The sequence below is a fragment of the Choloepus didactylus genome, chromosome 18, assembly GCF_015220235.1.
Source record: "Choloepus didactylus isolate mChoDid1 chromosome 18, mChoDid1.pri, whole genome shotgun sequence".
Classification (NCBI taxonomy): Eukaryota; Metazoa; Chordata; class Mammalia; order Pilosa; family Megalonychidae; genus Choloepus; species Choloepus didactylus.
This window is the reverse complement of record NC_051324.1, coordinates 73851861-73865004: the sequence shown is the minus strand read 5'-3', so window position 1 is coordinate 73865004 and position 13144 is coordinate 73851861. Positions and strand designations below refer to the sequence as shown.

At 56.4% G+C, this 13144-nt stretch overlaps 1 protein-coding gene across 5 annotated transcripts in view; it reads left to right on the top strand.

Moving 5' to 3' along the window:
- Nucleotides 1-13144, top strand: part of TBC1D16 (TBC1 domain family member 16) — a 72785-nt gene that overhangs the window by 8934 nt on the left and 50707 nt on the right. For 4 of the 5 annotated variants that reach the window (XR_005212622.1, XM_037808530.1, XM_037808533.1 and 1 more), the window contains exons 2-3: nt 8287-8518; nt 11396-11948. Coding sequence is in view for 4 of the 5 variants with exons in the window: in XM_037808530.1 (XP_037664458.1) it covers nt 8344-8518; nt 11396-11948 (728 nt within the window). In the remaining variant the exon portion in view is untranslated. Of the gene's footprint in view, nt 1-1967; nt 2656-8286; nt 8519-11395; nt 11949-13144 lie in introns of those variants that run through there. The other variant, XM_037808531.1, reaches the window with a different exon arrangement.

The following is a 13144-nucleotide window of genomic DNA, read 5'->3' as shown; positions in this document are numbered from 1 at the left end:
CTTTTTTTTAACAGTTGCTGTATGAGGCAAGACTAACATTCATGGCTGCTGAGCTCTAGCTCTGAGTCTCAGGTGTCACACAGATACCCAAACTTTTGGAGACCGACCAGGTTACACACAAAGGAATCAGCATCTCAGAATTTGGAGATAGCCATTACAACTCAGGAATCGATGTGTCTGCTGTAAGAGCTTACAATCTAGGGACCTTTACAATAAGCTGTGCTCTAAGATTCAATTCTCAAAAGATTTTTACACATTATAGTTAGTCCATATTAGTGAGGCATTATAAAGTTTATCTTTTCATTTCTGGTGTACTTCACTCAAGATGCTGTCCTCAGGATCCATTCACCTAGTTGTGTGTCTCACAGCTTCATTCCTTCTTGCAGCTGCTCAATAGTCTATTGTATGCAGACAGCACAGCTCACCACTCTGCTCGTCAGTCGATGTACCCTTAGGCCACCTCCATCCATTGCAAATCACTAATATTGCTGCCATAAACACCATTGTGCCAATGTCCATTCATGTCCCTGCTCTACATCTTCCAAGTACATACCCCATAATGAGGTTGCATGGACCTTATGGCACCCACATAATTAGCTTCTTGTGGAACCACCACACTGTCCTCCAGATAGCGTCTGTCCTTGTGCCAGTGCTTTGCTGTTTTAAATTACTGTAGCTTTGTAATAAGTTTTCAAGTCGGGAAGTGTAAGTTCTCCAACTTCATTCGTTTTCAAGACGGTTTTGGCTATGGGGGGCTCCTTACCCTTCCATATACATTTGATGAGTGGCTTTTCCATTTCTGCAAAGAAAGCTGCTGGAATTTAGATTGGGATTGCGTTGACTCTAAATTGTTTTGGGCAGAATTGATATCTTAACAGTGTTTGGTCTTCAAATCCATGAACACAGAATGTCCTTCCATTTATTTAAGTCTTCTTTGATTTTTTTCAGCAATGTTTTATAGTTTTCCATGTACAATTCCTTTACATCTTGGTTAAGTTTACTCCTAGATAATTGATTCCTTTTTTGCTATTGTAAATGGATTTTTTTTGCTTGATTTCTTTGGATTGTATGATTCTAGTGTATAGAAATACTACTGATTCTTGCGAGTTGAACTTGTACCCTGCCACTTTAATATTATTAGTTCTAATAGCTTTATTGTGGGTTTTTCAGGAATTTCTATATATAGGATCATGACTATAACTATTTTAAAGTAAAAATACTGTGAAAGCATTTGAGGAGAATGAGGTTTTCATCACAGTCAAGGATCTACCCTTAGCTATTTCTCTATCCCCCATCAGTTCTCAGGATTTGGGGAGAGGATTTGTAATTGTTAGAGTGCTTTGAGCACCTCAGTTTGCTACTTTGATTTCCAATCTCCAGGTCCCTACTCGAGATTGGAAGGTTAGACACCTGCTCTTTGCCACAGCTCCCTTTCAGGTGTGAGCTCATGTGCTGTCTCCGGATCTCTGCTCCGGAATTGCCTTTAAAACCCTGTCTGTGCCCTTGCCCCTCCCCGTCCATGTGGTGACAAGACTGAGGGTCCGCTCCCCAGAAAGAGCCATGCACCTGTGGCAGGGCCCTGGGGCTCTGGGCTCTGTGCCTGGGCAGCCTTTCTGGAGCCCACGAGGAGCAGCTGTCTTTGGTCTGTGCCCTCCCCGTCAGGCCCCAGGGCCCCTGTGGTCACAGTGGGGAATCCCCTAAAGGGCTCTGCCCACCGTGAACCGGAACTGCTAAGAGCTGGGCCTCCTGTGGATTCAAGGACCTCGGGAAGGTCTCCCATCCAGTCGCTCCGTCCCTGCCCGCCGTGGCCTGTGGCTGGGGCCCGGCTCCTGGAGCAGGACCCGCTGCCCTCCGCGATGCCCGGCCTTGCTCTGCCCGTCCCTAGCGACTCCCCTGTTTCTCCATGCACACGCCCCCTCTCGTCACCGGCCCCTGTGCCTGCAGGCTCCTGGTCGCCAGCCTCTGCCCAGGCCCGTTCTTCTGCGCAGAGATTTTCCTCCACGCCCACTGCTTGCTGTGCTCCCAGCCTGGGTGGGCTTCCCCCCCGGTGAGCCCAGGGCCCCTCCATGCAGGCCCCAGGCCCTCCTTCCCTGACGGTCTCCTCTCCTGCCTCACGTGCCCCTCTAGGGCTCCAGGACCATTCTGTGCCACGAAACCACCCTGCTCCGTCAGCTGAGCGCCGTCAGCCTCGGACCTGCCCCTGCCACGCTGTGCCCCACGCCCCCTCCCGCCCCCTCCGTGGGCCTGCTCTGCCCGGCATCTTTCTTGTTGAACCTGCGGTGTGTGGAGGAGCCCGTGAAGCGTGAGGACCCCTGAGTGTGAGCTGACGGCGAGGCAGGCTTGGCCAGCCCGGGACCCACCTGCGTTGGCTGTGCCCCTGGCCCTGCTGGCATTTACAGGATTTTGGAAGGGGGGCTGCCCAGCTGGGGCTTCCACACACGCATGTGCGGGGCCTTTCCGGGTTAGGAGGAGGGAGCCTCGGTGCAGAAGATGCCAATGGGGAATCTGCTGGTTCTGGGGCACCTCGGGTGGGATGGAGGAGGGCCCCGGTGCCCACCCCGGCCGGGACTCGCCTCCTCATAGGCAAACTGTCAGCGCCTGCACACCACTGGAGGGGCCGCAAAACATCGAGGCCACCTGCAGTTCTAGGCAGAGGTGAGAGAAAGTGAACAGGGAGAAGGGGCGGTGGGCGACACATGGGGCAGCCACATCCATGTCCCTTGCCTGGTCCCACACCCACCACCCACCTCCCAGGGCCTCCCTCCTCGCTGCCCACAGCTGGTGCCAGGTCTGAAGTCCAGGCCTGCTGTTTGCTTTGGCCACAGCAGCTCCCACATTGGTAGGACAGTTGGCAGGGGAGCATCCGCAGGGGGTGCAGGAGCATCACAGGGGGTGCAGGGGCCATCAGCATCGGGTGCAGGGAGTGTCCACACGGGGTGCAGGGGAGCATCCACGGGGGTGTGGGGGGCGTCCAAAGAGAGTGCAGGGGCCGTCAGCAGGGGGTGGCCTCAGGGGGTGCGGGGAGCATCAGCATGGAGCAGAGAAGCCAGGAGAGCCTTAGGAACTGAAGGCCGTGAATTAAACCACAGCCCTGGGGGGACCCTCCTCCCCAAGAAAGGGCTCCCATCGTGTGGATTTAAAGAATCAAGGCCAGCCAGTGCTAGTCCCTCGGTTTCCTTGTCTGGAAGGAGGAACCACATGTCGGGGCTGACAGATCGGCCTGGCCCGAGGCCCGGCTCTTGGGGACACCAGGGAAGTCGAGCTGCCCAGGCAGCCCCCCTTGCATCCCCGGAGTGTGGGGGCTGCATTCCCAATGGGGGGCCAGCGTCCTTAGGGCACACGGTGACTGCCCTAGGCCTCCTCCGTGGAAATTGAGGTCTGGAGTCAAGAAATCGCGGGCAAGTTTGCCCTGGAGAGCGCGGGCCTTCAGCCTGGATGCTCAGGATGAGTGCGGCCGCCCCAGGCCCCGGGGAGGGTGGGGCATATTCCCCGGGGACTGGGGAGAGCCTGGCCGCCACCCCACCATTCCGGAGATGGAAGAGAGTCCGGGTGGCATCCCGATATTTGAGGAGGGTGAGGCCAAGAAGGGGGTCTCCCCAACATGTGGCTATGTAGGAAGACTCGCCCCAGCATTTGGAGAGAAAAGAGCTGTGGCATAAGCCTTTGGAAAGGGTTGGACTCCCGCTCTCTCAAGCCCCAAGGATAAAACGTCATTCTGTAAATGACTCTCAGACTTTGAAATCTAATGGAGTTCGCCCTGAGGGTTTTAGAGATCGTTTGGGTCCCTTAAACCCTGTTTTCCTTTCACTTTCTCCTTATGGAAATGGGAATATTTACCCTATGACTGTCCCTGCTTTGTATATTGGCAGCAGATAACTTGTTCTGAGTTTCACAGGTGCACAGCCAGAGGGGAATTATGCCTTAGGACAGACCACACCTGCGGCTGATCTTGATGGGATCTTGTACTTAACTATTGTTACTGAAAGGATTTAAGATTTTGTGATACTATGTTGGGATGAATGTATTTCGAATTTGGAAAGATCATGTTTTTCTGGGGTCCAGGGGATGGAATGTGCCAGTTTGGATATATTATGCCCCCCCCCACAAAAAGCCATGATCTTATATTATATTGGGATTAGGTTATTTCCATGGAGATGTGACTCACCCACCTGTAGGTGAAACTTCTGATTAGATTATTTCTGTGGAGGTGCAGTCCCGCCCATTCAGCGGGGTCCTGATGAGTTTACTGGAGACCTTTAAAAACGCGGGCGCAGACCCAGACGCTTGCTGGCTCAGTGCAGAGGTGCTTGCAGGTGTGGACCCCCGATGTTGGCTGATGCTTGGACACTTTGGAGAAAGCCATTTTGAAACGCCACCTGGGATCAGCAGACGCCAGCCACATGCCTTCCTGGCCGACAGAGGTTTTCCAGACCCCAATGGCCTCTCTCCAGTGAAGGTGTATCATGTTTATGCCTTGGCTTGGACACTTTTTTGGCTGTAGAACTGTAAGTTTGTAACTTAATATATTCGCTCCATAAAAGCCAAACAAACAAACAAAATGTAGGGGACTGTTATTAGAATAGCAACTTCTTAGACATCAGGCATCTAGCAACAGTGGCCAGTTCTAGAACGGTGCCCCCGGGGAATACCTGCAGCTGTTAAGATGGGGTGCTGGCATTTTGAATTTTTAAACTTGTTGCTAATGGGGGGATGTATTTATGATATAATTGAAAGGAAGATATAGTATAATTCCAGTGTTTTTTTTTTTTTAAGATAGACAGCAGAAAATACACCAAAATATTTTTGGATTGTGAGATTTAAGGAACATGTTTTCTTCTTATACTTCTCTTAACATGTTTCATAATTTAAAAAAAAAGTTTTAAACAATAGACTAAGGATTCTCTACTCCTAGTTTGGTGGAGACCAGTGATTGGGAGCCAGGTTTAATTTTAATGAAATAGGCTCACAAAAGAATAAATGCATTTGAAAAATAAATGAGAATTGTCTTAAGAGAGTAAGCAGCAGAGGCTGTTTGACAGACGTGTCCCACTTATCTAAAAGAAGCCTCAGATTACCCGGATTACCCGATTACCCAAAACAAATATGGGGGAGGGGTGGGGGAAACGGGAGTGGGGTGGGGTGGGGTGGGGGGACTGCCGGTCACCTGGGTGCCCGGGGGGAGGCAGGAGCCGGAACTCTGCGCCCAGGTTCTGGATTTTTCTGCTCTCCTGCGTTTTTAGCAATCCTATTTTGCAGTTCCCTTGCAAACTTCCAGCATATTCTTTTGATTAGCCTTGGCGGTGACAACACATCTTCACTTAAAGATGGTTTTGATTTTGGGGAACAGCTGAGAGTTGTTTGCAGCCAAGTCTGGTGATTAGGACGAATGACCCCATTTGGGGCTCACAGGTGACCCTGGAAACGGGGCTGGTTGGAACTGAGCCGCGCTGGGAGTGCAAAACACGCTCCGGGCTTTAACACCTTAGAGAAGGTAAAATATCTCATAATTTTTTCATGTCAAGTACAGGTCGAAATGATAATAGTTTGCATATATTGGGTTAAATAAAATATTAAAATTAATTGCACTCATTTCTTTTCACTTTTTTTAGATGTGGCTGCTAGAAAGCTTAAAATTATGGCTGTGTTCCACATTATTTTCTAAGGGATGGAGCTGGTCTAGAGAAAGGGGATTTATATGTTCTTGTTTGGCATCATTCTGGAAGAATTCCTGAATTCTAAAAATATTCTGTTCATAGGTGGCATCTTTAGAATAAGGATGTAGCTTTTCCAGGTGATTCATTGGAAAAGACAACACACATTTTGACGTGTAGGTTCCAGAGTGATAGATATTTCGAAGTCTCAGTGCTCGGTCACCATAGGTGCGTTGAGGTGTTGAGGACGGAGAGAGGCACCCCAGGGCCGGGAGTGGAGAGCAGGCTCCACGGGGGCCGTGGGGAGGCGGAGGCGGGGAGCCCTGTCCCCAGTATCGAGGAGGTGGGGGCCCGGGAAGTAGCAGCAAACCACAACCCACAGGCCAAACCCAGCTCCTTGCCTGGTCTGTACGGCCCATCGGCTGAGGTTGGTTTTTACATCTTCAAGAGGTTGAAAGAAAATCAAAAGAAGAGTGTTTTGTACACAGGAAAATCACATGAGATTCAGGCTTCGGAGTCCACACGTCACGCCTCACCAGCCCCAGCCAGGCCCGTTCACGTCCGTCTTGCCTGTGGCAGGGTCGGGGGCTTGCGATGGGACGGCTCAGCCTTGTTCTGCACCCACGTGGGCAGGGCTGGGAGGGGGGAGCCTGAGAGGGAGTGGGCTGGGGGATCCGAGCTGGATTGGGGGGTGGGGTGGGGCTGGATGCATTGGAGTTGTTCGGGTCAGGTGGGGAGGTGAGGACCTGAGCTGGGTCAAGGACCCCAGACTGGGTGAATTTCAAAGGTGACACTGGGAGCCTCGGAGACGGGGAGAGGGGCAGGGACAGCTCTTTCGACCAGAAAGCGCAGGACTCGAAAGGGCAGCTCGTGGGGAGCAGGAGGCTTGGGGGAGGCCACTGGTGCCCGGGGAGACTTGGGGGCCGCCAAGGCACCTGCAAATACGCAGGTGAAGCTAGAGTAGGCTGAGACCGGAGTTTGGAGATCACGGGAAGGACACCCGGAGAGGCAGGTGGGGCTGAGGACCGAGTGTCGAGCCCCTGGTCCCTGGACGGTGGTGACCGCCACCAAGACCCAGTCCCTACCTGCCGGGGTTGGGGTGCAAGTCCTGCTGGGCCGGCTCTGCCCCCCCACCCTGCCCAAGTGCAGGAAGAGCTTGTGTTCCCTAACCCCAGCTCCGGATTTTTGGAAAAATGCAAAACATGCAGAAAGTTCAAAGAACAATCTGACACACACCCTCCACCCATCGATAATTTTATCGTATTGGCTACATGTTTCTTTTTTCCTTTCGGAGAAATAAAAGCTCATGGATTAAAGTTGAAGTCCTCTTCCTGGCTGTGACTTGAGCCTTTGACATCTCTAGGTCTATGGCCAGGTGGTAGCAAGATTTAGGCATGTTTCTTAATTCACTCCCAGCCAGGTTCGTTTGTCAGCGTCTGTGAACTCGTCTACCCGGAAACTTCCAGCTGGTTCACGGAGCTGCTGCCTGGATCTGTTGTTTCCATTTGTTGTTTGTTGCTTTGCACAAAGCAGGGCTACGGAAGCATCCTGATGGGCATCTCCTGAGCTTAGACTTTCTCCAGGCAGAAGCTTCCAAACGGTTTACCAGAGCCCACAATGAAAAGAATGCTGCCCTCACCAAGCCCAGGGTGTTTTCCGTTCCTTTTTGTCTTTCCCTGCCCTTCTGCTGGTCTTGACCCACCGAGCTGATTTCCCAGCCCACTAGAGTGCCGCACCTCTGACAAACCACTCTGGGGATTTTCCTAAAAGGGTGTTTTCTGGGTTAGGGCGTCCGTGGTGGGGCCGAGCCGGCTGGATTTCTCCCCACCTTGCACGTGTTAGGGCTCCGCTTCCCCTGCTTCCTCTCTGGCGTGTAATATCTTCAGAATTAAACTTGTTTTTTTGCCAGTCTGTTGAGTATTGAGTTTTCAACTCCCTGACGGCTGGTGAGGCTCGGCCTCTTCTTACGCAGCGACATCCTTGGTTTTCCTGGCTGTGACTGCCCCGTTTCCTGCTGGGAAGGTTCCCCGTTTATGGTGCGTTTCGAGGGGTCTTTATGAACCCTGGGTTCTAACCGTCTCGTTTCTGTGTCTCTAAAGAACACGCTGTTTGTAAGTGTGGGTACGTCGGATATTGTTTGGGGTGCACTTCCTAGGCGAGACGGCCCCTCGGCGTGTGGGTGTCGGGCAGCTGAGGGCACACAGCGAGGTGGGCGGAGGAGGCGGTGGGCTAGGAAGGGTGGCAGGGAGAGCCAGAATGTTCCGGCAGCACAGCAGAAGATGGGAGGGGTTGGGCAGGCAGTGCTGTGTGCAGGGTGCGGGGAGGACGCTGAGCAGAAGGAGCCTGGGGGTTTTCACTACGTGGCCTCGGTGGCAGTGAGGGCCTCCATGGGGGTGACTTGCGCCTCCCAGGGGATGTGTGGCAGCCGGTGTCTGGAGATGTTTTTGGTTGTCACACGGGGTGGGGTCTCAGGGTGCTGCTGGCAGCCGGTGCCGTGCCAGGACGGCCCCTCACAACCGAAGTGACCCAGCCCCCAGCATCGGTGGTGCCGAGGGTGAGACCCCCTCCCTCGTGGCCGAGTGCCCCCTGGGCCGGGCCGTGCTCCCTGAGCCTCTCTTCTCTCTGTCTCCCGCAGGTTGAGACACGCCCCGCTGGGCCGTTGCGGGCTGAGGATGGACACACCCGCCCGGCGATGTCTCTGGGCCGCCTCCTCCGCCGGGCCTCCTCCAAAGCCTCAGACCTCCTGACCCTCACCCCGGGTGGCAGTGGGCCCCCCTCAGTCCTGGACGGGGAGATCATCTACTCCAAGAACAATGTCTGCGTACACCCACCAGAGGGGCTGCAGGGGCTGGAGGAGCACCACCCAGGTGAGGGGGAGCATACCCAGATGTGGGGGAAGCATCACCCAGGTGAGGGGCAACATCACCCAATGAGGGAGCACAACTCAGTGGAGGGGAGAACTCCCAGGTGAGGAGGGAACACTACCCGTGTTGGGGGAGCACACCCTGGTGAGGGGGAGTACATCCAGGTGAAAGGGGTGCACTCACAGGTGAAAGAGAGCATCACCCAGATGAGGGAGAAGCATCACCCACTGTGGGGGGAGGATGTAACACTGAGTGAGGGGAGCACTTCCAAGTGAGGGGGAAGCATCACCCATGTCAGGGGAGCACCCCAGGTGAGGGGGAGTACATCCAGGTGAAAGGGGAGCACTCCCAGGTGAGGAGGGAGCACTACCCATGTGGGGGGAGCACCCCAGGTGAGGGGGTTCACCCAGGTGAGGGGGAACACCCTTCAGTGAGGGGAAGCACCGCCCACGTTGGGGTGCTCTCCGGGTGAGAGTGGGTGCCTGCACTGAGCCCTGGGAAGAGCACGGCCCGTCCCTCTAGAGTCACCGGGCCTGGGCCCCGAAAGGCTCCTGCTTCACTTCCTCTTTTGCCTTGGTTTCCTCATCTGTGCAGCGGGGTCATTGACCTCTGACTCATGCACCTTGGGGTTAGGATGGGTTGACAGGGGAATGAAACTGTATTTGCAAGAACCCGGGGTCCCTGGAAGGGGGCGTGCAGGCCTGAGGCCGGCGGGTGCAGGTGGGAGCCCCGGGGCCTGGGGGGGACGGCCCTGCACCCAGGACGCTCCCTCGGACGCCCGCACAGCTGGGTCAGGCCACCCCGGGTGTGTGGAGGCAGGACCCCCGTCCTCAACTTAGCCAACGGCGGTTCTTTCCCGTTTCCCGCCCACCCTTGCCTCACAGACCAGAGGGTTGGGATGAGAACAGCGAGGAGCATCCGGCAGTGCTGGGACCGGGGGAGTGGGAGGTCACGGACATGTCCATCTCTGTCCTGTAATGCCATTGCTCCGACATTAGGGAAGAAAATGCCCGGCAGGGATGGAGGAGGATGAGGGCCCTCTCACCCCTCGGTCTTCGAACTCGAGACCCTCCCAGGCAGCGACTGATGACACTGCCAGCTGGTGGCAGCGGCGAGCCTCAGGGCAGGGCCCCTCGCGTCTCCCCGTGGCCTCCCCAAGCTGCTGAAAGGACGCGTCGAGGCCCCCGCGCACCAGAACCCTGGCTGCCTTTCTTCTGGTCAGGCCCACCCCTAACATTTGCGGGGCCCGGGGCGAGAGTACAGACAGAGCCCCACACCAGACATCTAAACATGTAGGGGTTATAAATCGCACTGCGGTCCGGGCACTTTTCTGCCTGCCAAGATCCTGAAGAAATTATGTTTCAGCAAGATCCTGAAGAAATTATTAAATTAGACATTTTAAAATTATGCTAATGACTTATTTTATTTTTTTTTAAATTTTTTATCTTTTGTGCAATTTTATTGAGATACATTCACATGCCATACAATCATCCAAAGTGTACAAACAGTTATTCACAGTCTCATCATATAGCTGTGCCTCCTCCTGCCTCGTAAAGGGCAGCTTCACCATGACCGGATGGCCAGGTTCAAATTTAGAACCAAATTTAGACTCGTCGGCCACCTCCAGGTGCAGAACTGGAACTCGGTGGCCCAGGCGAGGGGGCTTCCGGCCTGCAGCCCAACCCCTTCTCCCCAACCCCCTCTTCCTCCCCGCACTGCCAGGGGCCCCCCCGATTCTCCCGTGGCCCCCCAGCCTCCATGTCCAAGCGCCATCAGTGCAAAGGCTCTGGGCCAATGGGCAGGGAATTCTGGGGTCCTGGGTCCCTGGAGCGTGCCCTAGAAGGGGGTGCAGGCTCTGGGCGTTGTGTCCCCCGATCTCAGGGTCTCCTTCCCCCAGGATAAGCACTGCGGGGAGGAGGGCTGGGGCCCCGATCAGAGCAGGAGGCTTTGGGGAGCTGTATGATGTCCTTGTGGTGCTGGTGGAAGGCAGGGGGGGGGGGGCCGGGGGCAGAGGTCTGCGGCTCCGCTCCCTGTCTCTGCCGCCGCCTGATTTGTGGGTGTAGCCACCCCTCACCCCGCACGAGCTGGCTTTATCCCAGTGTCTTCCAATCTCTTCTGGATTCTGGGTTTAGCCCCAGAGCCGGAGGCCCAGGAGGTACGGACAAGGGTGTCCCCACTCTTGCCCCCAGGGGCTTTTCAGGACTTGAGCGACACGCCCCAGGGGTCAGGGTTTCCCATAGCCCCTTCCCCCCGAAACTGAGGATTTCGGGAGCCCAGAATGCCCAGCCCAGTGGGGCCTGCCTGCCGCTGGCCTTGGACAGATGGCTCTTCCCCATCCGTCCTTCTTGGTAAACCAGCCGGGGGCTCGGCAAGCAGCCTCGAAAGAGTGGCCCTTCATCCAAACAAAACAAAACAGCAAAACAACCCAGGAGGGCCAAGGCAGACTGGGAAAGGCCCGAACACGCCCATTTGGGATTTGTTCTCCTTGTGAAATAGTTGGACTCCCGGCTGTGGAGCTGCTCCCGGGCCCCCAGGCTCGCCCCGATGAGGGGCTGACGGCAGCAGGACTGGGGCTGTGGGCAGGAGTAGGGCTCCAAACTCAAGGAGGGCCCCCAAGCTCGGACAACCGTCCAGCAACAACTGCCCAGGGAACCACTGCCCGGGGCCCCCCAGGAGTGGGCATTTGGAAGGCGTGTTTGGAAACTACCCGTGGCTTTAATCCGTTCCAGGCTCAATTCCCCCCCTTTCTAGCTTAGGGCTAGGCCATGTCTGAGTCCCCAAGAGTTTAAGCAGCTCCCCAAAACAGAGCGGTGGCTTCTGTGGGAAACTGGCCGCCGCAGCCTGCCCCCCACCTAACGCGCGCCCCGCTGCCTCCCGCAGGGTACTTGTGCCTGTACATGGAGAAGGACGAGCTGCTGGGAGCCACCCTCATCCTCGCCTGGGTCCCCAACTCGCGGATCCAGAGGCAGGACGAGGAGGCGCTGCGCTACATCACCCCCGAGAGCTCCCCAGTGCGCAAGGCACCCCGTCACCGGGGACGGCGCACCCAGAGCTCGGGGGCCCCCCACCAGTCGTTGCCCACGGAGCCAACCCTGAGCCCCAAAGACGAGGATGGCCTGGGGGTGGCTCCGAGCTCCCGGGAGGCCGAGCCCGTCAGCCCTGCGACTGAGGACGGCGAGACGCTGCCGGGACTGGGGGTCGCCGGCCCCCTCCCCACCTCGCCGCCGGCCCCCGCTGACTCGGGGACCCTGTCGCGGCTCAGCCCGCAGGAGGGCCCCGGGGAGGGCTCCCTGGAGCTGTCGGCCGGCGGCGGGAGCAGGGACGGCTCCTTCGACTCGGACTCCGACGCCTTCTCCTCGCCCTTCTGCCTCTCGCCCATCAGCGCGGCCCTCGGGGAGAGCGGCAGCTCCGTGTTTCTGGAAAGCGGAAGCAGGTGAGCGCGCGAAATGGTGTCTGAAAGGGCTGACCTTGGAGAAGGATGTGAGGGTGTCCACTGCTTGTGACCACTGCCCCCTGGTCCCCCACTGCCGGGGGCATCTGGCTTCCCCGGGCGGCAGCGAGGACAGGGCGCCCCACATCTCCCCCTGTGAAGGAGGTGCCGGGGGTCTCCACGTTCTCCCTCGCCATGTGCCCAGGACCGAAGTACTTCCTGCCAGGCCTGACCAGCCCCAGCCACTCCAGGAACCCTGGGGTTGCTTGTGTCCTCCTTGCAGTGCCACGGCTTATGGTTGAGACTCGCTTTGCCACCCAGCTGGGCGCAGCCCAGGTGTTGCCGCCCGCATGGGAACGTGAGCCTTTCTGTTTTCTGTTCTCATGTCAGCGGAGCCGGGAGCCCTGGAACCCAGTCCCAGAGGGAGTGTGTGTGGTGTTTCCGCCTGCTTGCTGGCTCGGCCCCGTGCGCGGGGACTGGAGGGGGCAGGAGCTGGGCCTGGTCTCGGGGCACCAGGGGACAGCCCTGATGGGTGGGGGGGTGTTGTTGCAGTTGTCCCTTCGCAGCCTCCTGAGCAGCCCTCTGGCCTCAGGCCTCGTGGGCTTGGGCTTGTGCCTACTCACAGCCACCTGCACAAGCCACAACGGGGCCACGTCTGACTCCAGCCATCCCTTCCTGTGACTCAGATGTGGTCCTTGCTGTCATCAGACTTCTGGCCAAATAACGGTGATGACACTAAACAATAACAGATGACGTTCGTCAAACGTTGGCAAATCGTCACTGGGCTCCTGCTCTGGGCCAAGTGTGGGCCAGGTGTGGGTCATGTGGGCGCTGCATGGGCACCAAACGCCACATGGTGTGTTTTATGCTTGGAAACTCCAAACCCCATGAGCTAGGTGTCGATATAGACCCCACCGTATAGAAGGGGAAACAGCCCAGAGAACCTCGGTAACTTGCCAGGGGTCACCCAGCTAGCAGCTAGCCGAGGCGGGAATGGAGCTCAGAGCAAGAGAGCATGACTTTGCGTCAGACGATGTAACCCGGAGCTGAGGGGTGCAGGGCTGCGGGCAGTTTGCCGGCTTCCACAGGAGGAATCCGCAGTGGGTTCTTTCCTGGTTTTATCCCTCCTGTGAGCTCTGTCCATTCAAGCCCAACGGTGCACACATAACTTCTATATAAAGTATTTGGACGCGCACCTA